Source organism: Botrytis deweyae, assembly GCF_014898535.1.
Source record: "Botrytis deweyae strain B1 chromosome Unknown BDEW_009, whole genome shotgun sequence".
Classification (NCBI taxonomy): Eukaryota; Fungi; Ascomycota; class Leotiomycetes; order Helotiales; family Sclerotiniaceae; genus Botrytis; species Botrytis deweyae.
Genome location: NW_024066216.1, coordinates 1,229,301 through 1,253,887, shown reverse-complemented (window position 1 = coordinate 1,253,887; position 24,587 = coordinate 1,229,301). Strand labels below are relative to the sequence as shown.

Genomic DNA, 24,587 nt, shown 5'->3' with positions numbered 1-24,587 from the left:
AATAGTGAAAATGGTGTTTCTAAGAAACTTCCAAGTCTTCTAGTGTGGTGGGGTGCTCTGTTAGCATGGAGCTAAGAGCTTAGTAGGAACTTGATCTACAGACTATGAGATAGCTAGATTGGGGAAGTGGGGTGGTCTGGGATTTTTCTTCTCTTGGGATGGAATGGAACTTGGAAGGAAAATACGCTTTCTAGAATATTGCTAGAATGTTGATATACTAGTAGTACTAGCAAAGTCTTGTGCTTGAAATAAGAGTTATTTCTTCGTAAGTCTCTTGGTAGGATGCTGAGAAGAAGTTTAGGAAGATGGATGTAGTCTTTCCTAGATCATCTCTATAATATGAAATTAACGATACCAAGAAAGTTGAATGGTTCCTTAGGAAACTCTTGTTTTGGAAGCGTCTTGGTATGATAGAAGAAGTGGATTAGATTGTTGAGTCTCCTGTATATAAGGGGGGTATTCCCCAATCATTTGAGAGGAGTAAGTGCACTTCGAGCTGTGCGAATCTTAACATACATATCGATTCTCATGTCCAAGCATATTACTACCATTTCTTAACAAAATCAATCACTACATTTCCAACTCCATAGAGCACACATCACACACAAAGGTCCATCCAATAAAACTCTTTCTTATTCAGCGAAGACAAAATCCACTCTACCTCAAGAATGGCACCCGTACCCCGTGCAGGCGCGATTCTCGTCACCCTAGCCGCCCTCTCCTCCTCTTCCTCCTCTTGGTCCGACCCCCCTTACTCTCACGGTCCAACGATCCCTATAATCGCCAGCACAGTGACAAGAATCCTGGAGCGCTGTTCCCTCACTTATATTGCCAGTGTTTCTGACTCTAATGCTGCCTCGCGGCTGCACTGTTTGGCCGCGCTCTCAGAAGCCGCTATCAATAAGCATTACAAAAGACCGTTTTTTGCGCAACCTTTTACGAAGAAGGCAGTCTTGACTATTTATTTGCTTGCTTGTCTTGGAGGATTTGTGCTGATAGCGCTTTTGGTCTCTGTGTGTTCTGGTATTAAACGAAGTTCTAAAGCTAAGAAGAAGGAGGAGGAGGAAGCGTTGGCGAGGGCAAGAATAAATACAACGAACACATGGGGTAGGTAGTGAGGCGGTATAATCTGTGAGGGAGAATTGGTGATGATATTGAGATCGGCGTTTGGGCTAAAATATTAGATTGGAATTGGATAGGAGGGGCGTATATTAGGGGCACTTCGTTGTATGATCTTGGATGATTTTTAGACCTTTATTGAATCGTTGTTGTGTATAGTAGCAAATACAGATTTTATAATGATTACAGGTAAACAATCCTTTTTGCTTTATACTTTAATTGACAAATGGACGTTTTCTGGAACATCAAATCCGAAGAGTACCATTCATAACTTTTTGGCTATGTTATTTGACGGATGGGATTATCGTGGATATAGAGGATATGCTGAATGAAAGTTATTTCAAGAGCAGAGTAAACAATAACCTTTCCTGTAAGATGCATTGTCGCACCAAATTCCCTGTTTTCAGTCATATTACAATCACATTACCCTTTATCTCATTCATTTTTGTGCCGTTTGGATGCATTGATGACGGGTAGTATGGGTTGAGAGTGAATGAGTTTCAAGCTACTGAAAAAATGCTAAGAATGTTTGGATCGGGTGGAGGGGGGGGATAGCGTTTGGAGGAAAGAGGCCGTTGGCATTTAGGGAGGCTAATCAGTTTCGCAGCTTGCGAAAAACGGACAATCTTTGAACCAGCGTGATAATAAACCTCCAGATCTTTTAGGCCTCACATCTGGGTTTTTTTTGTAAATCTGCAGATCTTAGTGATGTGAAGCTACGTATCCTGAGAAAATGTGTGAGTTGCTAATTCTCTAGCCACTTCGGCATTTTTTTCTCATGAATTCTGACGATGGGAGGAATGGTAACGTTTTGCGAGTACCCAGGTAATCGATCGATCTCATCAATTACCTCAAAGCAATCTGAGTCCTCGCTTTTTCTACTCTGTTGCTAGCTGGAGATCAATGGAATGTGACTGTTCGTCATCACACCTCGTGAAGTATTCTCAGCTGACATGGAGTAAAACTGAACTCTAAGTGTGATATTCGCGCGCAGCTAATTCCTGAAATGAGATCAAAATCGTTAGTTGGTGTCCTCGTATGATGACTTTGACGTAATCATTGAAATATTCTCTTGAGAAGCTTCCAAAGTATTGAGATTTGAGAAGGGTCCTCGACAGCCCTGACTGCAGTCCAAATTTAAAAGTAGCAAATACATGATTGCCTGTGAAGTCTTGAGTATAATCTCAAATTTGAATTGAGTCTAGAAATCGAAATTCGTTTGTCATAGAATTTGGTATCTCTGAAGGGTTCAATTTGGAAAGCAAAATCAAAGTAGGATATAACTTCAGGAACATTAATTTGTGCATGTGAATTCCAAATTGTTAGCAGCTGAATTCTTGACTTTGAGGAGATAGAGAATTGTGATTGCTCATTCGTTGGTCGGACTTGCGTCCATTCTGGGCTTCAGATACATGGTACTGAGATAAGCACCTTGCATCAAGTATTCTCGCAAGTCCCTAAAAAGGCATTTTTGACTTCACTTGCTGTTGCGAATGAAAATTATCCTATAGATAGATCAATAAGACGGTGAACAAAGTGTGCACTGCGATTGAGAAAATATCCAATATTCAAGTAACCGAAAATAAAATCACACAAGTGACGTCGAAGCAGGTGGAGAACGTTCATGGATCTACTAATCTTGGCCCCGCACCTACCATTGATCGCCTTCTTTAACGGTCTCGCCTCATACCGTGCATGCTGCACGTTAACTAATTTTTTAATCGCCTAGCGATCTCGCTGCGGCTCGGATATCCAAATCAAGTTTTGAGTCTGGTGGAGTCCACACGGAAGCTTCCGACAAGCTGACATTTACAGTGACGATGCACATCGTTGGAGTGAACACTTTTTCAATTGTGGATTGTGCGAATCGGAGACCGAGGAAATTCTTCATCTCTACGATAGATGTGGGTTAGGTAATTATATGCAGGGCACTTACCCATGTATGTATGCATGTTATCCAGATTCTTGTAATCGACTGATGCCAAGAATTCGCTGTAAATGCATTGCAGCGATTTTATGCATATGCCGTTCACAACGGAGCTGAGATGCAACCCGATGAAAGGGGAAGGCATTATTGATATGAGATATTTTTGGTGGCAATGAATAAGAGAAGGAATATTATAAATACCTCGTGATATTACGACGTTGAACATACAAATCAACAACACGAGGCTAAGAACAGCATAGGATATCGATTTTACTAGACTCCTCTCACATTCAGAAACGAATCAAAAAAAAAAAGTCAACATGCAATTCGCAACCATCTTTGCCATCTTCGCCGGCCTCACTCTTGTCGCTGCACGTCCAACGATTCCTGCTGCACTCCAAGCTCGCGTGGAGGAATGCAGTTGTTCTGATGCGCAAGGCGCTTATGCTGTCTGCTTGTTGAAGAGTTGTGGCCATGGTTGCACAGATGAAGATGTCGCACCTTGTGTCGCCAGTGTTGGTACGTCACCGCTTAGATGATATGAGATGTGTAACAATGCTGACTGTTTGCAGAGGCTGAATGTATCACGGACTGGACTACTTGCCCATTGCCACCTGCATAGAGGCAAATGGAGTTGATCGTGAAGGAATGATGAGATGAAATGAAATTGGATGAGATTTATGATTTATGATGGAATGATGATCTGGGACTGCGAAGGATTCCGTGTAATCCTCTGACACTTCGAGGGCCCGTATTAGAAACGTTTTTGATTGGTACAAGTTTCCTGTCTTCAGCGGTGTAATCTCAGGATTATTTAATAATATGAAAAGAAAAATGAAAACATAAGCCTAAAAAATTGAATGGAGAATTATCTGGATAATAATGTGTGATATTTAAACCAACATCAAATCTATGACCAAGGAACCAGCTTGACCTTAGTCAACATCATCTAACCGGTTGGCCTTGATGCCATCAAAAGCATCCTTAGTAATCTCGAAGAAAGATAGCATCGTGCCAACTGTAAAAACACTCACCAAGAGCAACCTCTTCCCGAACGTATAAATCCACAAATCCATAGCTCACGTGGCGTACGGGGTCTCCAGTCGAAAAAATCTTGTAACGATGATAGTGAAGATGTAAACATTATATATCAGGCTCGTTTGAGTTTGCTTGTCCTCTACTCTTCGCACAACTCATTGAGGAATAGCCTGGATGGACAACATCACCTTCATCATGCCCTATTGTGAGAGACCACTGTTGGACCATGCCAAAGTCTAATCTATAATTGGGAGAAAAGTAGCGTTCAAGCAACGATTTTCAGCTTCTTTCTAGAAAGATTCACCTTCATTGGTGGAAATGCCCTCCTTCTTTGCATCTTTGCATCTTCGAATGCTTTCGAGATAGCGTGGGCGAGGGAATCCAGGGTTGATCTAGCTTCATCAGACGAGTAAGATCTCGATGTAGAATTCTTACTATAGGGCGGTTAGATGTAACTATGATGTTGTTGGATATTTATCCACAGTCAGGTACACGAGGAACAACCTTTCTTTGGGTTCGGAATAGCCGTGGCTCTGTCTGAAAGCTTTTTTGATTAAGCCTTGCTGGATGATAGAGAGATCTGGCACAGATATTGGTAACTACCTAGCTGATGCAAGATTCTTGAGAGATATTAAAATCTTTGAGAGTCTAAGAAGTCAGAAATGAGGTACAGATCGAGAAGATTGTGTGTTATGCAGCTTGACGCCTTTCAGGAACACATTTTGATCTATCAGATTTGACCGAATGACTTAAAAGAGACAAGTTCTGGGCAGCAAATGACCATACAACCATCCTCAGACAGCAATATTGAACATTGTTTTGACTTTTAGTCTTCCAAAATCAATTTCCGATTCGTCGAAAACAAGACAATTGTTTCTTGTGAGGTTGAGGAATTCTTTGGCCGAAAATGTTCCCCGCACGCACAATTCTCAATCGAGAGCCTGAACGGCCTAATATTACTAGCGTCAAAACCCTGAATCATCACCACTTGTCAAAACCTCAAACTTCACCACAATGATTTCCAACTACGAGTAGGTACTTAGGTACCTATGTACAGCACTGAAAATTTTCAGATGAGAACTTCTGAGGCATATTTATCAACTGTGTAACTCTTCACAAAGATGATTGGAAGCTACGAGTGTGCATCCATTGAAAGAGAATGAATGGTTTTGTTTGTGCTACCAATTTTCGTCAATGGCTCCAAGGCTTATCATGGAGCAACCTACATTTGGTATCAGATCCGGTGGCCAACCTTAATTTGGTGATCCGTCTTGATTCGCGTTGTACATGCATATCATCTCAACAAATAGTCAGATCACCGGCTCATGGTGCCCCAGGCCCCCGTTTGGATTGGACAATCAAATGAGTGCTTCAGCTTGAATCTGTCAGCCGCAGCTTTATACACTGCTCATCATTCAACCCAAAATCTACGGTCAAAGAATCCTTCAATCTATATACATGGGGCTTGCTTTTGGTGGACGATTTACTTCGTACTTTCGAGGGAAACAATGCAGACGTGTTAGAATGAGATGCCAGTGAAATGGTTGATCAGTCATCGCCAGTTGCTTTACGAAATGCCATGGTATCACTATCTCGGAAAAGTAACTTGGGCTCCAAATATGTACACCACACACGAGCCAAAATTCGATCTCTACAACTCATTCAACTGACTCGGCATGTAAGTACATGATATGCAACAGATAAGGCTTCACGTAAAGATAGGTGACAGTAGATTCTCAACAAGGGGTGAATACTACAGAACCCCCACCACCCCCAAAAGTCATAAAGCGAGGGAACACCAACATTTTCTAAAGTTCTGTTCAACGTCTTAGCATGCTCGTTTTCATTCATCACGACAAAAAATGTTCAAACGGCCTTTTTACTTTTCTCTCGCGGCAACTTTTGCCTGCATAGCATATTTATATGCCGGAACGTCACCACAGGGCGAAGAAAATCACGTCGCTAAAAAGATTGGAGAATGGCGTGGAAAGAATAACACTGTCTTGTTTGTCACGAATAGTGAACATGGATTTGCAAATGTCTTTTTGGCAACTAGTCATGCTTTACTCACGGAATACAATGATCTCGACATCCATTTCGCCACGTTTGAAAAACTAAAAGATGACATTACTATGATCTCTAATTTCGCACTAAACACGGGAAGTAAAAGAACTATTACTTTCCACGAATTGAAAGGTCCATCATACAAGAAATTTTTGAACGGTGGTGGCTTCAAAGTTGATTCGGCGATCAACTCACCTTCACTCGCGGATTTCAACAGATTTTGCAGTAATTTGGAAAAAATGGTGATGCCCTGGACAGCTCCCGATTATCTTGATATCTACAAAGAGATCTCTGATATATTGGAGACTGTAGATCCGAGTATTGTGGCTGTAGACCCAGTGTTTGGTCCGGGCGTTGATGCTGTGAGAGCCCAGGGACGTAATCATGTCATTATCTCACCAAATACTCTGAAAGATAGTTTTGCAAAGTATCAACCTTGGGGAGCTGTACTTTGGAAGTATCCAGTGTAAGCAATTCAAACTTTCTGACACAAATTATACTCACAATTCTTAGTTTAAGTTCCGCATTCCCATATCCAGTGCCCTGGCACCTTATCCCTTCAAACATATACAGGAACCTGCGTCTCGCATACAGCGTGCTATTCGCTCCAACTACTTCTTCCAAGCGCGCATATCTTAAAGAAAACGGAATTGCAAAACCCATGGATTTTTTCACTGTCTATCACAAGGACTATCCATGGATATCTCAAAGTTCTCAAGAACTCGAATATCCTCTCGACATAATTCCTGAGAATGTAGTCCAATGCGGGCCCATTTTTCTCTCGACAGCAACAGCCGCAGAACAAGATCCAGAATTATCTGAATGGCTTAATAATTCTCCAACAGTATTGATAAATCTAGGAAGTGTGGTAGACTACGACCACAATGCCGCAACCGAAATGGCAAAAGCGATCAGAATTCTGCTCGACAATACTACCGTCCAGGTACTATGGAAATTCAACAAACGCCACCCATTCACCGATGAATTCCTCGATATAATCTCTCCGGATCTCGAATCAGGACGTATAAGGATGTCCGAATGGATAAAAGTCGATCCGGCGGTATTGTTAGAGACAGGAAATATCATTGCTTCGGTCCATCATGGAGGAGCAAATTGTTTCTATGAAGCTATTGGAACGGGTATTCCTCAAGTCGTATTACCCCTGTGGGTTGATCTTTATGATTATGCAGTAAAGGCTGAGTACTTGGGTGTGGGGGTTTGGGGTAGTAGGAAGGCGGCTCCTTATGTAAGAGTCCTCTTTCAAGCCATTCATATTCGGCTCCTAACATCAGAGCAGTGGAAAGCGGACGAATTAAGCACTGCATTTTTGCAAGTCGTAGGAGATAGCGAAGAGGCAATTTCGATGCGCAAAAAAGCAAGGGAATTAAGTTTACCATACAAAGCAAAGCCAGGTCGCATAACCGCGGCTCACGAACTGGCAAAATTAGCACGATCCCCAGGCTCGTCCCTGTGATTTAGAATCCGAGAGTTGTATCCATGACCCATCGTATCGTATACCAATAAGTTATGAATATGATTTTTTTAATGAATTTCACTTCCTTCAAATAAGTTGAAATAACCTTGGAAATATCAGTCTAGACACTTCCTAAATATAGTGGCGCAGATCACCTTGGTTCCTGTCGCTCCCGCCACCTCCGCTTCCCGCTAAGACATTGCATCGTCATAGACGCTAGGGATATCCCTTGGCAAATAGCTACCTACATGATAAGGAACGGAGAAGTACCCTTTTCCTTTCAAAAACTCTTGAATAAACATTTATTCTCAAAATTCGATCAATCAATCAATCAAACATCAACAATAACCAAAAAAAATGTATCTCCCAAATGCCCAAAGTATTTTGACCGCAGGTCTCGCTATGACCGGCACCCTCACCAAACGTATGTTTTCCCCTCCCTCTCCCTCTCCCTCTCCTTCCCCCTTCCCAAACCCTCCTAACCCCCCTCAGCAAAAGAAGTAGCCTCCGGACACGTCCTCGACTACGCGGTCGAAAGCTGTCTCGACAGCGACCACAACCGACGCTGCACCGCGCCCTTCCTCGTGACGGGCGATTCCTGCTACAAAATCGAATGGAGCACCGACGGGGTACTTTCTCACACCACTGTCGAAGTACGCGATGCCGGGAGCGACGAGATTGTGTATTATCGCGATACGAATGGCGAGTGGGAGAGTAAGAAGGGAGAATTGGTTTATTTGGATTTCAAACCAAAGGTGCCGGGACAGGGAAATAATACGGTGGATTGGAGTGTTAGTACTTGTAAATAGGCTTGGGGTGGGATGTGTATGGGTGGGTAAATGGGTTGGGGGATTGGCGTATTAGGTGGTATTGGTGTGTAATGGGGCGGGTGTAATGTACGATATTTAATGTAAAGTTGATGTATTCCTATTGCTGTGATATTCTATGACATGAGATCAAAGATTCCTTGGTTTATATTTTCTCGATCAAAATCTTGTGGTAATTCCAGTATAGATCCATGAATACAATCAAGCCCATTCCGAAGTACACGGCTCTTAGATGCTCTTGCCATAGCATCGTGCGAACAATTAAGGCAAACTAAGGAAGAGCTCCAACAACTTTGGATAATTAGGCGTTCCAAGCCCAGTAACAGGATCCCATCTACAGCACACCATTAAATCAGCAAGCTCCTCGTCAATTAGCACCGAAAGAATAGTAAGAAAAAAAACATACCCAGACACAGCACTAAACCCAGCAGTACCACAATTAGGATTACTTCCATTGGTGATATCATTCAACACATGAGGATTTGCATAAAGGACTGGATTAATAAATCCTACAGTGGACTTTCCGACAGCGAGTCGTTCCTCGTTGATCTGCGATTCGTAAGTATATGCAAGTTGAGCGAAAGGATAGAAAATGAGAAATCCTCATACCAAGTTAATGACGGAAGAGAAAATGGGTGTGCCTAGAAGTCTTTAGCAAGAATAAAAGAAGATTTTGCATCGAAGAAGACATACTCGCACTGGTACCCCCATTCAAAGTGAAGTTTCCTCCGAGGAATGTAGCAATGTTATCTCCATTTGCAGAAACGTCTGGAATACCTCTTCCAGCACGATTGTATACTCCGCCATTAGCCCCTATACTAATATTGCTACCGGCAGTGGCTTCATAGTATGGATAAGAAGGGTTATGAAGCTTGAAATATCTGTGACGGCCGGTCAGAATAGAGTTTTATTATCATGAAGGGGGAAATTACGATGCTACAGCCTCTTTTTGGTACGAAGGGATTCCATATACATTACTAAATCCTCCCCCAGAAGAGTATGCATTTCTGTATGGTTGGCCTTTGAGATCGTTGGCGGCACTTTCAGGCTCGAAAACTGTATGACCTGGGTAAACTTTCGTGGCACCAACTGCTGTGACGTATGGGCAACTATCAAGTGTTAGCTTTGAATTATATGTTGATTGTTGAAAGAATTCCGAATATGAACAACTGAAGATACGTACTTGACTGGAAATTGAGGGTTGAAAATTGTTGAATTCGAACCCAAACATCCGCTTTCTGAAGCATCACCAGGAACTCCACCAACACCATAGTCTCCTGAAGAATATAGAAATGTATGTCCCTGAAGTCCTAGTTTCATGTACCTATCTTCATGTCAGTATTTCATCACTCAATATATGGTAGACCTACATACTCATTGCATTGTCTTCTCTGATAGTATTCAGGGAGGTCTATTTCTGCTTCACCGTAGGATGTTGAGATTACATTTGTGGGCTTGTAGACACCACACATTAGTTTTCCTTTGTATCCATCAACGGCGGAATCCGGATAGATAGGGTCAAGAACAGGGTCATTGCCAGTTTCCCCGTAAGCTGAGTATGTGCAGTATGACTGAAAAGATCGTCAGTAACACATCTTGAAGTTGAGGAATAAGTAAACATACTCCATCAATAGCATCGAGAAAGACATTGAATGCGCCCACAGTGGGGTTCTCGTTGGAGTAGTTAATATCATCCGTTTGATAAAGTACCAGTTTTTGAGGATATAATAGAGGATATGCCAATTCAAAATCTAAAGAACTCTCTCCACCTCCTTCCTCGACAGAGACTGGAGCCACGGCACCATCCACAAAATTGGGGATTGGATGTGTACCCTTGGGAATATATGGAGTGTAATTGGCAAAGAACAAATCCAAGTCTTCTTGATCATAGAAGTCTCCTTCTTCCCAGATACCCATTGCATTGTTGGGATTCGCTTTGCTGGCAAGAGGTATACGATAAAGGGCTCTGATACATTCTGGGGTGATAACCTCATCGCAAGTCGCCAATGAACTCGAGTTGTGATGTGAATAGCCTCCGGATGAACTTTTTGGTCGTCGTAAGGGTTGATGGTCTTTACCTTTACTTCCACCAAGAATGCTACGTTTTGAGGCTGATTTCTTTTTCGTGGAGATTAATTTAACACCGGGAGTAATGTAATCCACATGTGGTTGAACATGGGCTGGAAGGTGGTATCTATGGGAATTTTTTTAGCAGGTTTCACGAGCAAGTTTCCATGCTGATTGCTGTTGTATACAAATCTATGAAAATGGTGTCTCACTCATCACATGCAGCAGCTATTTCATCAGTTGAAGAATGCTCATATGTGTAGTACTGAGTATTGAGTAAATTCTCCAGTTCGCTCGTCGTCGCATCGAATGCATACCATCCCTTTGTATCGGAGTGAACAATTCGACTAGCCGCAATTCCCGAGTCGACTAGCCAATTTCGCACAGTATGGATTGTCTCCTCTGAAGGGGCAAACATTTCATGTACCTGCTCGGCTGTCCAATGTTTTCCATAATTTGAGGATTTTGGATGCGAACTTTCAAGTAATCAGCATAATGGAGTGATGAAAGATGTACTCCTCATATCCATTTCATCGTGGATTACTTACACATCCATAAGGAAATCATGTCCCTTCTCGAGGTTACTCTGGGATAGACCAATACGCACAGGAAGTAAAGTCGTGCTCGCAATCCGGTCACGTTTCATCCATTGTGTATGAGGTATATTTCGCTTCTCATGGGAAACGAATGATGAACGAGTGGAAAGAATATCAGAGTTCGGAAGAACAGCAGCGATAATTCCAGGAACGGATAATACAATTGAGGCAAAATGATGGAAATGCATTTTGATTGAACGAACGAACAAACGAGCTTGGCAAATATCAGGGGCAATACCTACAGACAAAAGCTTATGTACTTTTTGAAGCTCTTGTGAAGATACGAGGGGCATTGCCCAAACGATGGACAGGTACTACGAACCCTGCAACACTTGTTGTCAATCCGGAAGGTAACTTGATATAATCAATGCTGGTACCATGCAGTACTTATGTATCCTTCTGAATTGGGAAGTTGTCTCAAGTTCCTGACCATCTTGCATCATTGAATCAAACTTTGATTAAGCAGATTCAAAATTTCATTCGCTCCTACACGCTATCAATAGATAACGGTATTTTCGTGGTAATTACCAAAAGATTGTTCGAGATTCAGTAGATCATCACCTGGATGAAAGAAACTCGTGTTATCGGCGCCCTTCAACTGCAATCCCGAGGGTCAAAAGGTTGTGTTCACCTGTCGGTCAATACCCATTTGAAATGGCTGTGGATATTGACTATATACCATCCATCCATGCTTGACTGTCGCTCACCGCGGTGACTTGGGTTCTTCGATGTTTCAATAGCAAGAACTTGGCACCTGATTTTTGAAGATGGGTTGAAAATATTTGTGACGACAAGAATACCTAGGTACCTGGTCAACGTTGATGAAGCTCAGCAATTAAATGTAAACGGCGATGGCGAGGTCTTCTCGTCATCGTTACTCGGTGTTGTTTTAAATAAATGCCGACCTCAATTATAGCCGAATTCCTTACCCAAAACTATATTTATTTAGTATTTTCAAAATTTGATATTAAAAAAAGCAATATAATTAAATTCTTCAAATTTTGAGGATATATAGAATATTAATGAAAAAATCTAATATCAAAATTTCAAAGTTTTTGAAATCAAATTGAAGAATTTTCAATAAATGAAAATCTTTTTTAAATAATGCTTTTTTCAGACTTAATTTTAGGTATTTAAAGTCTGAAAATAAGTGAATTTTTATTTTTATATTTTCGATATTTTTATTTTCTAAATAATTTAATAACCATATTATAATATTATAATTTGAAAAAATATTTATAAAATTCAATTAAATATTTATATATCTATAGAATTTCATATTTCAAATCTTTGTGATTGAATTATAATTGAATTTTGAAATAGATAACTTTTGCTGAATTTTGGTGTGATATATACTAGCTAAATTGTGGTCGGCATTCATTTAAAACAACACCGAGTAAAACGAGTGAGTGATGATTAAGCCCCACCATGATGCAATCAAGGTGATGTAAGGGTACGGTGTACCTCAATTACTCTCAGCGCAGAATTACATCAAATCCCCCACCATAGCAAAATAGTACTCAGTGAGTAAACATTGGGAAAATAAAAATACTATTATCGCCACAACGACGAGATGAAGCAAAGATTTTCTTCTATCGACGTGAAGGTAAGTCAAATAAAGCTTTAACGGGCCTTCTTCGCCTTGTAATGCCTTCTAACTTTCTCAGGTCATCGCCCATGAACTTTCCAATGCATTGGTTACTTTGCGCGTTTCCAACATCTACGACTTGTCGTCGAAGATTTTCTTGATAAAATTTGCGAAACCAGATAACAAACAGCAGATTCTCATAGATTCTGGCTTTCGATGTCATCTCACCGATTTCTCTCGAGCGACTGCAGCTGCTCCCAGTGTATTTGTGCAAAGATTAAGGAAATACCTCAAGACAAGACGAGTAACCCAGGTCTCTCAAATTGGAACAGATCGCATAATCGAATTTCAATTCAGTGATGGACAATACAGGTTATATTTGGAGTTCTATGCGGGAGGCAATATCATTCTCACGGATAAGGACTTGAACATCCTAACCTTACTTCGAGTGGTCGACCCGGGAGAGGCTCAAGAGGAATTACGAGTGGGACTTAAATACTCTTTAGACAATCGCCAGAATTATGGAGGAATACCTGATTTGACGAAAGAACGACTTCAAGAAGCTTTACAAAAAGGGGTGGATAAGGGAGAGGATGATTCTGGAAAGAAGAAGAAGAAGCCTGGAGATGCATTACGAAAGGCATTGGCTGTGTCCATCACAGAATTTCCACCGATGCTAGTGGACCATGCAATGCGTATCACAAATTTCAATTCCTCTTTAAAACCGGCCGAAGTTTTGCAGAGTGAAGATCTCTTGGATCATTTGATGAAATCACTTCAAGAAGCTCAACGAGTTGTTCAAGAGATAACTAGTTCCGAAACTGCAAAAGGCTACATTGTAGCGAAGAAGAAGGACCCTCAGACTCCATCAGATGAAAATCAGACAGACACTCGAAAAGGTTTACTTTATGATGATTTTCATCCATTCAAACCAAAGCAATTCCAGGATGATCCTTCATTGGTCTTTTTAGAGTTTGAAGGTTTCAACAAAACTGTTGATGAGTTCTTCTCCTCAATTGAGGGACAAAAACTCGAATCAAAGATCGAAGAGAGAGAAAAGCTAGCCCAAAAGAAAATTCAGGCGGCACGAAATGAACAGGCCAAACGTTTAGGCGGATTACAAGAGATCCAGGCACTGAATGAACGTAAAGCCGGTGCTTTACAAGCCAATGTTGAGCGGGTTCAAGAAGCAACAGATGCTGTTAATGGCTTGATTGCGCAAGGCATGGATTGGTTTGAAATTGGACGTCTAATCGAAAGGGAACAAAAGTTCAATAACCCGGTAGCTTCAATGATTAAATTGCCCTTAAAATTGGAAGAAAACACAGTAACAATTTTATTGGATGAAGAGGCGTTTGACGAAGAAGAAGATTCTACTTACGAGACTGATAGTGATGTCTCCGAAAGTGAAGATGAGGATAATACCGCTAAGACCAATAAGAAGAAGGAGAAGGTTGCGGACACCCGGATCCCTATTGATATTGATCTAGCATTGTCCCCATGGGCCAATGCGCGCAATTACTTCGATCAAAAACGTTCAGCAGCATCGAAAGAGGACAAAACCCTACAATCATCTTCGAAAGCGTTGAAGAGTACTGAAGCGAAGATAGCTCAAGATCTAAAGAAGGGTTTGAAGCAAGAGAAGGCCATCTTACGACCTGTACGAAAACAGATGTGGTTCGAGAAATTCATTTGGTTTATATCTAGTGATGGATATCTAGTACTGGCAGGAAAGGATGCACAACAAAGTGAAATTCTTTATAAGAGATATCTCAAGAAAGGGGATATATATTTGCATGCAGATATACGAGGTGCAGCATCCGTCATTGTTAGAAACAATCCAAAAACACCGGATGCCCCAATTCCTCCACAAACTCTAAGCCAAGCTGGAACCTTGGTAGTTGTTACGTCAAGTGCCTGGGATTCTAAAGCTGGTATGTCTGCTTGGTGGGTAACTGCAGATCAAGTATCAAAATCTGCTCCTACTGGCGAATTTCTTCCCGCTGGTAGTTTCAATACCCATGGGAAGAAGAATTTCTTACCTCCTGCTCAGCTACTCCTTGGTTTTGGAGTTCTTTTCCAAATCAGTGATGAGAGTAAAGCTAGACATGTCAAACATAGACTTCAAGATGATTCGCCATCGGGTGGCACAACCACAGATGCTCCTCCGGCAGGTGATTCACTTCTTGGCGATGAAGGTTCCGGCGACGAATTAAATCAATCTGATGAAGATGAGCCAAGTTCCGCCAAAGAAGTTGAGGCTGATCATCAAGACGTGGATGATTCGGACGATGAAGATGCCGATTCGAAGCCTAACCCTCTACAGGGCGAAGTAGAACAATCCGATGAAGTCGCCACACAAGAGAAGCTCGAGAATCTTCGAATCGACGATAAGAAGCCCCAGCCATTAGAATCTGAGGCACAAGTGGAGGAATCAGGCGAAGATTCGGTCGAGGAGTCACAATCACAGTCTATCTCCACTGGTAAAAAAGCAACACCCGTTCAAAACCCACCCAAAAAGGGTCCTGCACCAGCTAAGCGAGGCAAAAAAGGAAAGGCCAAGAAAATTGCACAGAAATACAAAGACCAAGATGAAGAAGATCGTATCGCTGCTCAAGAAATTATTGGTGCTGCAGCCGGTCAAGAAAAAGCAGAAGCGGAAGCGAAAGCTAAAGCGGCTCGAGAAGCGGAATTGACATTCCAAAAAGAACGTCGACGAGCTCAACATCAACGTACGCAAAAGGAAACAGCCGAGCACGAAGAGATGCGAAAATTGATGCTTGAAGATGGTATCGATACTCACGAAGATAATGAGATTGAAACCATGACATCGCTCGATTCCTTCGTCGGTCTTCCGTTACCGGGCGATGAAATCCTCGAGGCGATACCGGTTTGTGCACCATGGGCTGCGATGGGAAAATATAAATATAAAGCCAAGATTCAACCAGGCGCGCAGAAGAAAGGTAAAGCGGTGAGAGAAATCCTGGGGAAGTGGATGGCGGCGAGTACGGCGAAGGGTGTCCTCGATGAATCGAGTATGGATGTGGAAAGAATCTGGCCGAGAGAAATGGATCTGATCAAGGGGTGGAAACCGGAAGAAACGACGAATGTTGTGCCGGTGGGGAAGGTGAGGGTTATGATGGGAGGGGGCTCCGCGGCCGCAAAGGCAAAGGGGGATAAGGGGAAGAGTAGTGGGGGGAGAGGTGGGAGGGGAAGTAAGAAGAAGTAGGGTGGTGTAGATACCTGTGTAAGGAAGAGGAAGTATATTATGAATACTCTTTTTTTTATATTTTTCTTCTCTAAATCTCTGAATTCATTCATCGGGGAGAGATTGAGCATAAGGAAGAAGAGTAGTGCTGGATTTCATGAGATGAGTAGAGTAAAAGTAGTAGATCATAGCGAATATACCTATCTACCTAGGTACCTGTAATCTTCCTTTAGAGAATATTACAAAGCCTCTTCCTTATTCACTTACTCATTCACTTACTCATTTACTTACTTACTCATTTCCTTACTTACTCACTCACTCACTTACTCACCCATTCACTTACTCGCCCATCTACTCAAAAGTCGTATTTCCAATACAAGTAAGTACAAGTATAAACACAAATATAAAAAAAATAGAATAGCTATATCATAACATCTCATCTCATCTCATATTATATCATATCATATCAAATCAAGCTATCCCAAGCTACATAGGTATCTATCTATTTATTTATTTATCCACCCACCCATCTATCTTATCATCATCATCATCATCATAATTACCACCTCCCCCCAAAAAATACCACGCTCCGTTAATGCACACAAACTCGCACGCTCACGCCCACTTCTCCCATCCTAATGTTAAGCCTCCTCAGATCCAGCCAGCCAGTAGCAAATCCATACATATCCATAGCCATTAAAAAAGTATTCCCATCTATATACTACAAGATTCCACTTTCTTACACACATCTCTCTGCTATCATTATTTGAATAAATGATTCCCTCCGTTGCTACATTTTCCTTTCCTTTCCGTTCCGATTCATTTCCATTGCCGTAACCCCCTGAAACCAAAATTCCTTGCGTTGAGATCGAAAATTCAAATGTCGTGATAACATACCGCTCTGTGAACGCTGCCAACAATGATCGCTAATGGTGCTTCACTTCAATCACTTCATCATGTCATCATCTCCCAACCTCAACCCTATCTCTCTCGCCAAGTCCACCACTCATCTGTGCATCATCACCAAAAACAGGTCTCTTGTTCGAACCAGGAGGAGCCTGTTCCAACATTCTTGGTCTATCATCTTCATAAGATTCAGAAGTATCCGATTCGCTATAATGTTGACGGCTTCTACCATGATCTTCTCGTTTACGATTACGTCTTTCGCGGGCTTCGCGTCTTGCGCGGCGACGCTCACGAGCTGCCTCTTCTTCTCTTTCTTCTCTAGCGGCTACAAAAGTGGTTAGCTATTTGATCATTCTGTCCATCGACTGAGTGAAACATACCCCGAATTTGTTGAGTGGCAGTGGCATAAGCTTGAATTTCTTCGCGACTCAACACTCTAAGCACAATTACGAAATCATCTCGAGCTTCGAATCGTTCTTTTCCAACCTCTAGAGCGGCAGGATTTACCAATTTTCTGGCAATCTTGGTCCAACGTGCATCAGGAGGGACACCATCCTTCTTGGCATCTTTCAAAGGAGCAACACCCTCACGGATTGGAGAAGGATCCTCGGGAAATTTCTCACGTGGTTGACGTAAAATACCCTTTATGGCAGGCTTCTCAGGCTTCTCTTCAACCTTCTCTCTTGGTGGTGAAACGACACGTGCTTGTTTGTTTTCACCTGTGGTAGGTGCTGATGATTCGCGACGACCTCGCTCTTCACGGTTAAGTTCAGCTCTCAATTCGGCTACCTCACTCATATCTTTGGTGATAGACTTTCTACCAAGTGGCTTGTTGGATGGTGCTAGTGCAGGTTCCTGAGCAGATTGTTTAGGTGCGAGCACTGGCACAGGCTCTTTATCAGCAGGTGCATCTTGATCGGCCAATGCAGCTTTCAATGCTTTCAAATCCATGGTATCTCTTGGGTTAAATGGTGCAGCCGCGGCTCCAGAAATACGTCTAGGTCTGCGATGACGGTTTGTTGCTTCATCTGACGTGTCTGAATTATTATCATTGGGGGCACCAGTTGTTGCTGCGTCGCTACGAGGACGATCATCTGGCGAGGATAATCTTTCCTTGGGATTTCGACCACTCAAGTCAACAAAATCGTTATCTGGCGAACGTCTGTCTCGGTCATCTCTAGCAACATCACGTGAAGCTGATGGCACTTCTTCTCGGCTTCTTTCTTTCCTCGAATCAGATACATCATCTTCTTCGCGGCGGCGAGGAGGCAATGGTGGTGTGACTTCACCTCTGTCTCTGTGATGTCTCTCCTTAGGTTCTCTACCGACCGATTCAGTAGAATCTCTCTCGTTGCGATGACTTCTTTCCCTTCTTTCCTTGCGATCTGGTCTATCAGACTCAGAGGAATCCCGGGAGTCAGTGTGACGACGTTCATTTGAAACATCCACCGTCTCTTTGTCGCCACGCTCACGTCGCCTGCGTGAATCGTCCCCATAATCCTTACGTCTTCTTTCATCATCTCTATCATCGCGATCATCAGGCTTCATGGTATTTGCCATAGCTCCAAGGCCAAGAGCGGCAGAGGCTATGCTGAGTCCCGTTGCAAGCTTCTCATGCGTGCTAGACTTTTTCTCGCGTCGATCATCCTCACGTTCATTTCTCGGAGATCTATCGTGTCTATCGGACCTTTCATGTCTCTCGATTCTCTCTGGTCTTTCTGCTCTACTAGCCGGCCTTTCTGTTCTCTCAGCACGACTGGCAGGCCTTTCTTGTCTTTCTGTTCTCTCAGGGCGCATTCCAAAGCCACGCTGTTCAACAGAATCATCATATCTCTCCTGTCGGTGATGTGGTTTTCGCTCTCGCATTTCTTCCTCCCTTGGGTTATAGTATTCATCTCTAGGGACATGCCTGGTGCTATCTCTATCTTGGTACATAGAAACAGGTCGCCTAGTTGAAGTTCGTCTTTGAGGTCCATCACTCTCATAACCTGCGGGTGGATCCATACGAACTGGGCGTTGAATTGGTTCAATAGGTGTGACATGGGGAACGGGGATTCTGGCGGAAGTTGGCTGAGGGTCCCATGTTTGGATTCTGTCAAAACCACGTGTAGATGGGGGTGGACCGCGCTCTCGGGTATCATAAGATCTTGGAGATTGAACAGCTTCACCAAATCCAAGAGGGTTGGTCAGGCTAGCACTAGCGGGTCTAGTTCTACTGTCGATGCTATCCCTGCGCGTATGCCTTGGATGACTGTTGTTCAAATCATACGTAACCAAATCTTTGGGATTTGTATAACCATAACCATCCTCTCCATAATCGTCTGCAACTGTATCTGGATGTCGTACTAGATTGGCAGTGTATACGGGCCCACGAGGTTTGGTAGTGGTAGTTGTTGTTGTAGCGTATGATGGAGTAGATGCTGGAGTCGAGTACGATGCAGTGATTGGAGTAGGTATGTATGATGAGGCAGTTGATGGGGTGGGAATATAACCTGGGATGTCTCTGCTACTAGGAATACCAATTCGAAGATGGCTCGGCTCTCTATGCCCGTGAGAGTCTCTAGAGGATCTGTTCATATCGGCATTATCCAGAGAAGCATATCTGCTGTGGTGATGAGAACTTCGAGATGAAGCTGGAATTGTGTAATATTCTTCCTGGCTTGCGCGATATGGATTCTTGATGGATGGACTGGCAGGTCTCACAACCGAAGTATGAACCACCGTTGGATGCTTGGGAATTGAAGTGAATACGGTATGTGCATTGGGTCGAGAATCAACCGTGTTGCTGCGAGTGCGGCTGGCAGTACGGTGCTCAGGTTTGACTTTGTATGTTGTTGTAGTAATGGGAACATGAGCAGCATTGAAGCTTGAGCTGCTGGTTCGAGGGTTTTCGTGTCGAGATAAGGGTACGACATGATGATGGGTGTGTGATCCCGAAGAATGATTATTGTATGACAAATCGACTGGGAGACTTGCTCGCGCAGGATTGTAGGTTGGTGACCTTGGTCGTGTGTGTCTGCTGTATCGGTCGCTCATCTTGGGGATGTTTATATTCAAAGTATTATTATGGTGCGTCGTTGCTTAACTTTTGAATTATTTGAAGAGTCGATGGATGTAGCGAATGATGAGAGTAGAAAGTGGAGGAATGATGACTCGAACTTCGCCGCAATGTAATTTTGGACTCGATCTCGATATTGTCAGCTTTTTTGTGGAAAGTTTTCGTCTAGCGAAAATCCGAGAGATAGTTAGCAATCAAGTGATTATCAATGCCGTCGCCTGCCCAAATTTTCACGATATGATAAGAGTTGTACACAAGGCGGGATTGGTGGGTAACAAACAATAAAATCTTCAAGAAAATGTCCGAACTCGAGTATGCAGATTACTTGGTACTGTAAGGCTACCAATAATCCCAGTGTAGACGGATAGTTGCAGGAATGGATCTCTGACTGCAGTAAAATTCTGAAATTATGTTTTGCAGATACGTGATTGCGATATTTGAGTGGTATAAGGAGAATGAGGTAACAGAGACAATGACCCAAGTAGGGAGATATGGGGTAATCGGTCGTGAGATTTTAAGTCGAGGGGGGGGTGAGAATGTGGTGTGGCGCTTCTGTTGCCTGCCTGCCCAGGTGGTGTTTTGAGTTGTTCTGAACAAGATTAACCCCGCTGGGTGGGTGTACTGTAAGACATGTGCGATTGGATTGGAAGGGAAGATTGGGTCGACGTCGTACACTCCAAAATTAATTTTGGCTACGAATGCGGGAATGCAGGAATGCAGGAATGCAGAAGATGAGAAGATGAGAAGATAATAAGCAAGAAAAGAAGGACGACGAGGTTGTGCTGGAAGAGAAAGTAAAGGGCGAAATGAATGGAGAAGAAAGGGAAGGGAATGAATGTCAAGAGTGTGACTGGATTTGGATTTCCGATTTCCAAGGTTCGGTTCTAAGTTTGCCTTCTTTTTTCCTTTATTGCTTGCTTAGTATTCCTCCTCGAGTAAAAGAGTCAAGAGATATACATGCGATACAATAGGTGAGGAGAAAAAGAAGGCTTTAAAGGAGGAGGGAGGATGTATACATGCATGTAAATTCTTGTTCTTCTTCTGTATCGTCGTCGTTGTTTTTTGTTGTCGTCGTCGTCGTCGTTGTTTAGTCGGATCGGATAGGATAGGTTTTGTTATATTTTAAGAGAAAAATAAAAAAAAGTGCACGGGGAAAGAAGGCGACTAGAGTTTTAGTGTTCCCAGATGTGGATTCCTTTCCTTTGCTATCTCCTTCTGCGAGGGATTATATTGGACAGGATGGGTGAGGAGATAATTATGAGACTAGTGAGCCCAAGTGAGAAGTGAGGTCGTATGGGTGGATGGATGGATGGATGGATGGATGTCCTCTGTCTGTAGGTATGGGTGGATTGGTGTTGTGAAATTCGATGTATGGAGGGGGTGTGGTATGAGGGAGTGTGGATTATGTGTGTGTTTTGTGTGCGCGCGTGTGTGTACCTAATACCAGAGTTGTCTGGATGGGATGGTATGGATGGGATGGTATGGATTAATTGAGGATGTATGATGGGTCCTCTCTTCTGCTTTTTCCTCTTTCAATAGAGATGACACGGACAGAGTGTACGCACAGATGCATAGATTACAAGAGATTGAGATTCGCTAAACCCTTGACCATGACGTTTTGTACAGACGACGGAGTACACAGATGGAAAAAAAGAACCGAAAATGGACCCATGTCTTTGTGGTATCCATGTTCAATCTGGATGGTTTATGGTTGAGTGAAGTGTGAAGTGTGAAGTGTGAAATACATGATGTGTGGTGTGTGATGTGTGATGTGAAGCCAAGTCAAGTAAAGGGTAGTGAAGTCATTTCACACAAAATGGCAAGGGAAAACATTCAACTGGTATGATGAGTATAAAAATAATGAATGATTAATAATTGTGTCTAGGACCTACCAAGTGAGGTTGGAATTAATTCCCTATTAAAAAGCCATATTCGAGTTGATTGCTGGTTCAGAAGCGACTTTCGTTTATGGCCAACTCCTCCATCATACATCGTAGATAATCGAATATAACGTAGAATATATTACCTAGGACCTCCATTATATACCGAGAGTAAGTACCTAGGTCTTCTCCTCTCTACCTAGTACCTAGCATTATCTCAAAGTCTTTCCTGTCTCCCACGCCCACTTCATTCAAACTACCTAGTAGGTAGGTACACTTCACTCAAATTGGAAAATATACCTCATGTCATATAGCCATATTTGGAACTCCTTCTCGCTTCAGACATCTTCTACTATTCTCCTCCTTCTTCTACTATTCTCTCCTTCTTCTACTATTCTCTCCTTCTTCTACTATTCTCTCCTTCTTCTCCTTCTTCTCCTTCTTCTCCTTCTTCTCCTTCTTCTCCTTCTTCTCCTTCTTCTCCTTCTCCATCCCTTTCTCTCTTAGTGCCAAGTAAAGTTTCCCATTTGATGCATTGCCCAAACAACAGCTTCCTGTCTTTCTTCCCCCAAACTCTACGCAGAGGTCCCATTCTGTTAATCAGGCACAAACAAGCACCCAGGTTTGGAAATGTCAAATAGATAGATTGGTAAAGCTATCACCCATAGCTATAGCTACTTGCTTCCCGCCATCAATTATCACTACCGTCCCGTCGCGCTCCAACTTCCAAGGGGTTTGTAATTTCATGCAGGGCTCAGTTCATTGGGCTGCAGAAGATGCTCCACTCTTCTGATGCCTTACGAGCCAGTCCAGTAGTGTGACGGCAGTGTACAATCAATCCAGACATCCTCCGAATATTGAATCCAACGAGTCTTCCACTTCGAAAGTCTTCTTCCTGCCCTGCCACCATCCTTTCACCGAGTACCTTTACACTGCAGGAACTATTCTTTGCATCTTTTTCCTTTTGGGCTGAGCTGGTGGATCATCCAATCACATTTTCTTCTTTCATGGCGTGGAGAACTAGGACCCTCCCGTCTTTGGATCTTGCGATCACTGGTAGACCAATTACACATATCGCCTATAGCCGTCTCAAAGTGTGGTTGAGGCATGTTTTTCACGTTTTTGACCCTTTTTTTTATTTTTCCTTCCTTTCTTCCTGGCCTGCTCGTTACCAATTTCCCATCATCAAATTTCTTTCTTCTCCCCGAACGGTGCACATGACATCATTTCTTTTAATTTTCTTCCTCTTAATCACATCAAATCACATCAAATCACATCAAATCACATCAAATCAAATCAAATCCAAAAAAACCTAACGTGGCTTATATATCCCCCATACCCTATATCAAAATATGTACGAGCTTTTCCAATCCCAAGGAGATCCCTAGAACTTTATATACGGAACGATCCATAATCCATTCTATCCACTCTCAAGTCTCAACGTTCAACGTTCCTCACCACAGAAACCGGCGCCAAAACTAAACACACATGCCAGCCAATGCTTGCATGCCGAGTATGAGAGCTCTCATGTATAATCTTCGGTCCATCTTTTTTCGTTCTCCTGCTCGCCCAGTCTGAGCCAGTGGCTTTCCAGTGCCCCAGATCTCCACTGCAGTGCAAGGATTATCCAAAGATCATCATTCTAGCTCTCGGAAGTGCCCTTTCATCTGCGAGATTGCCAACGCCCAATTCTCACATAATCATCTTTGGGCAATGAGGGATCATCCACATGGAGAGGCCATCAAGATACCCGAGTTACGAAACAGGACTCGATCATCGGATGGATGTGGAAATCTCCCAGATCGTTTCGTTATATCACGTGATTACTCGATCCATCTCCCTCGCAGTGCGATCGTAGCATGAGGGAGACGGAGACTACCTAGGTGACTAATGGCCGAAGCTCCTTACAGCTAGCTAGCCTTCCACATGTTTCATCTCGCATCGAGCATTTTCTGAAGCTCGAGCCGCTTCGACTTCTCTTTCGCATCGTGAACATTCATTCTTCATTTACGATACAAACTTTCCACTTCCCAAGTGGATCCCGGGCCGTTACAGCCCGATTCTGTCTAAGAATTGATTTGCTGAGCACACCTGGGCAATCATCGAAGACTCAGACTCAGCAGATATATGCATTTCACTAGTACAGACACGATGATCTAAGTTGCGTAGTCCTCTAGGTATAGTTTCTGCTATCTATCGTATGGGAACACGAAAGGGGGCTTTGGAATGACATGGTTGGAAATTCAATCTTGATCTTTTGCACCCAGGTAGCTAGGTAATTTATACTTTTCATTATGATGTATCTAGGTACATACCTAGGTACCTACCCATTGTACTCGTACAATAATTATGCAATCGAAAAAATATCCAATGGAATCTGCATCTTGAGAAACACGGCTCGCTCGCTCATTGTTTCATTCATTCATTCATTCATTCATGAATACCGTAGATAGATAAACGAATTCTGAAATCTCCCCAAAGTTCAAATACACAAACAAACAAACAATCACGAAAGCTCGACATCGTAGATAGACAGATCCACCATTTGAAAATTCAATACCTAATACCTAATACCTAATACCTAATACCTAATACCTAATACCTAATACCTAATACCTAATACCTAATACCTAATACCTACCTACTAGGTACTTCGATTCATCTATTACTAATATTCATCTATTACTAGGTAATACCTATTCATTAATATCACTCCCGAGGTTATTTCCATTCAGCCTCACAATTTATTTATATTAGGATTTACAAATCAAATTCGAAATTCGAGATTCGAAATTCAAAATTCAATTTCATTTTATACGATATTTGATTTATATA

At 42.5% G+C, this 24,587-nt stretch overlaps 8 protein-coding genes across 8 annotated transcripts; 5 read left to right on the top strand and 3 right to left on the bottom strand.

Moving 5' to 3' along the window:
• Nucleotides 1–668: 668 nt before the first annotated feature.
• EAE98_004997 (uncharacterized protein) lies at nt 669–1,115 on the top strand (the record flags this gene model as incomplete). The annotated part of the gene is made up of 1 exon (XM_038952618.1): nt 669–1,115. One exon carries the CDS (start codon nt 669–671, stop codon nt 1,113–1,115), a length of 447 nt encoding a protein of 148 aa, XP_038811268.1.
• A 2,251-nt stretch (nt 1,116–3,366) lies between these two features.
• EAE98_004996 (uncharacterized protein) lies at nt 3,367–3,668 on the top strand (the record flags this gene model as incomplete). Its single annotated transcript, XM_038952617.1, has 2 exons — nt 3,367–3,565; nt 3,619–3,668. 2 exons carry the CDS (start codon nt 3,367–3,369, stop codon nt 3,666–3,668), a joined length of 249 nt encoding a protein of 82 aa, XP_038811267.1.
• Nucleotides 3,669–5,946: 2,278 nt separating this feature from the next.
• On the top strand, nt 5,947–7,622 carry EAE98_004995 (uncharacterized protein; the record flags this gene model as incomplete). The annotated part of the gene is made up of 3 exons (XM_038952616.1): nt 5,947–6,614; nt 6,662–7,394; nt 7,446–7,622. 3 exons carry the CDS (start codon nt 5,947–5,949, stop codon nt 7,620–7,622), a joined length of 1,578 nt encoding a protein of 525 aa, XP_038811266.1.
• A 357-nt stretch (nt 7,623–7,979) lies between these two features.
• On the top strand, nt 7,980–8,431 carry EAE98_004994 (uncharacterized protein; the record flags this gene model as incomplete). The annotated part of the gene is made up of 2 exons (XM_038952615.1): nt 7,980–8,046; nt 8,115–8,431. 2 exons carry the CDS (start codon nt 7,980–7,982, stop codon nt 8,429–8,431), a joined length of 384 nt encoding a protein of 127 aa, XP_038811265.1.
• A 279-nt stretch (nt 8,432–8,710) lies between these two features.
• EAE98_004993 (uncharacterized protein) lies at nt 8,711–11,300 on the bottom strand (the record flags this gene model as incomplete). The annotated part of the gene is made up of 10 exons (XM_038952614.1): nt 8,711–8,783; nt 8,856–8,998; nt 9,059–9,090; nt 9,143–9,330; nt 9,382–9,558; nt 9,633–9,773; nt 9,824–10,020; nt 10,073–10,643; nt 10,729–10,992; nt 11,065–11,300. The coding sequence occupies 10 exons, from the start codon at nt 11,298–11,300 to the stop codon at nt 8,711–8,713; spliced, it is 2,022 nt and encodes a 673-aa protein (XP_038811264.1).
• Nucleotides 11,301–12,685: 1,385 nt separating this feature from the next.
• EAE98_004992 (uncharacterized protein) lies at nt 12,686–15,929 on the top strand (the record flags this gene model as incomplete). Its single annotated transcript, XM_038952613.1, has 2 exons — nt 12,686–12,718; nt 12,780–15,929. The coding sequence occupies 2 exons, from the start codon at nt 12,686–12,688 to the stop codon at nt 15,927–15,929; spliced, it is 3,183 nt and encodes a 1,060-aa protein (XP_038811263.1).
• A 941-nt stretch (nt 15,930–16,870) lies between these two features.
• On the bottom strand, nt 16,871–19,850 carry EAE98_004991 (uncharacterized protein; the record flags this gene model as incomplete). Its single annotated transcript, XM_038952612.1, has 2 exons — nt 16,871–17,139; nt 17,195–19,850. The coding sequence occupies 2 exons, from the start codon at nt 19,848–19,850 to the stop codon at nt 16,871–16,873; spliced, it is 2,925 nt and encodes a 974-aa protein (XP_038811262.1).
• Nucleotides 19,851–22,124: 2,274 nt separating this feature from the next.
• On the bottom strand, nt 22,125–22,499 carry EAE98_004990 (uncharacterized protein; the record flags this gene model as incomplete). Its single annotated transcript, XM_038952611.1, has 2 exons — nt 22,125–22,345; nt 22,415–22,499. The coding sequence occupies 2 exons, from the start codon at nt 22,497–22,499 to the stop codon at nt 22,125–22,127; spliced, it is 306 nt and encodes a 101-aa protein (XP_038811261.1).
• Between the last annotated feature and the right edge of the window lie 2,088 nt (nt 22,500–24,587).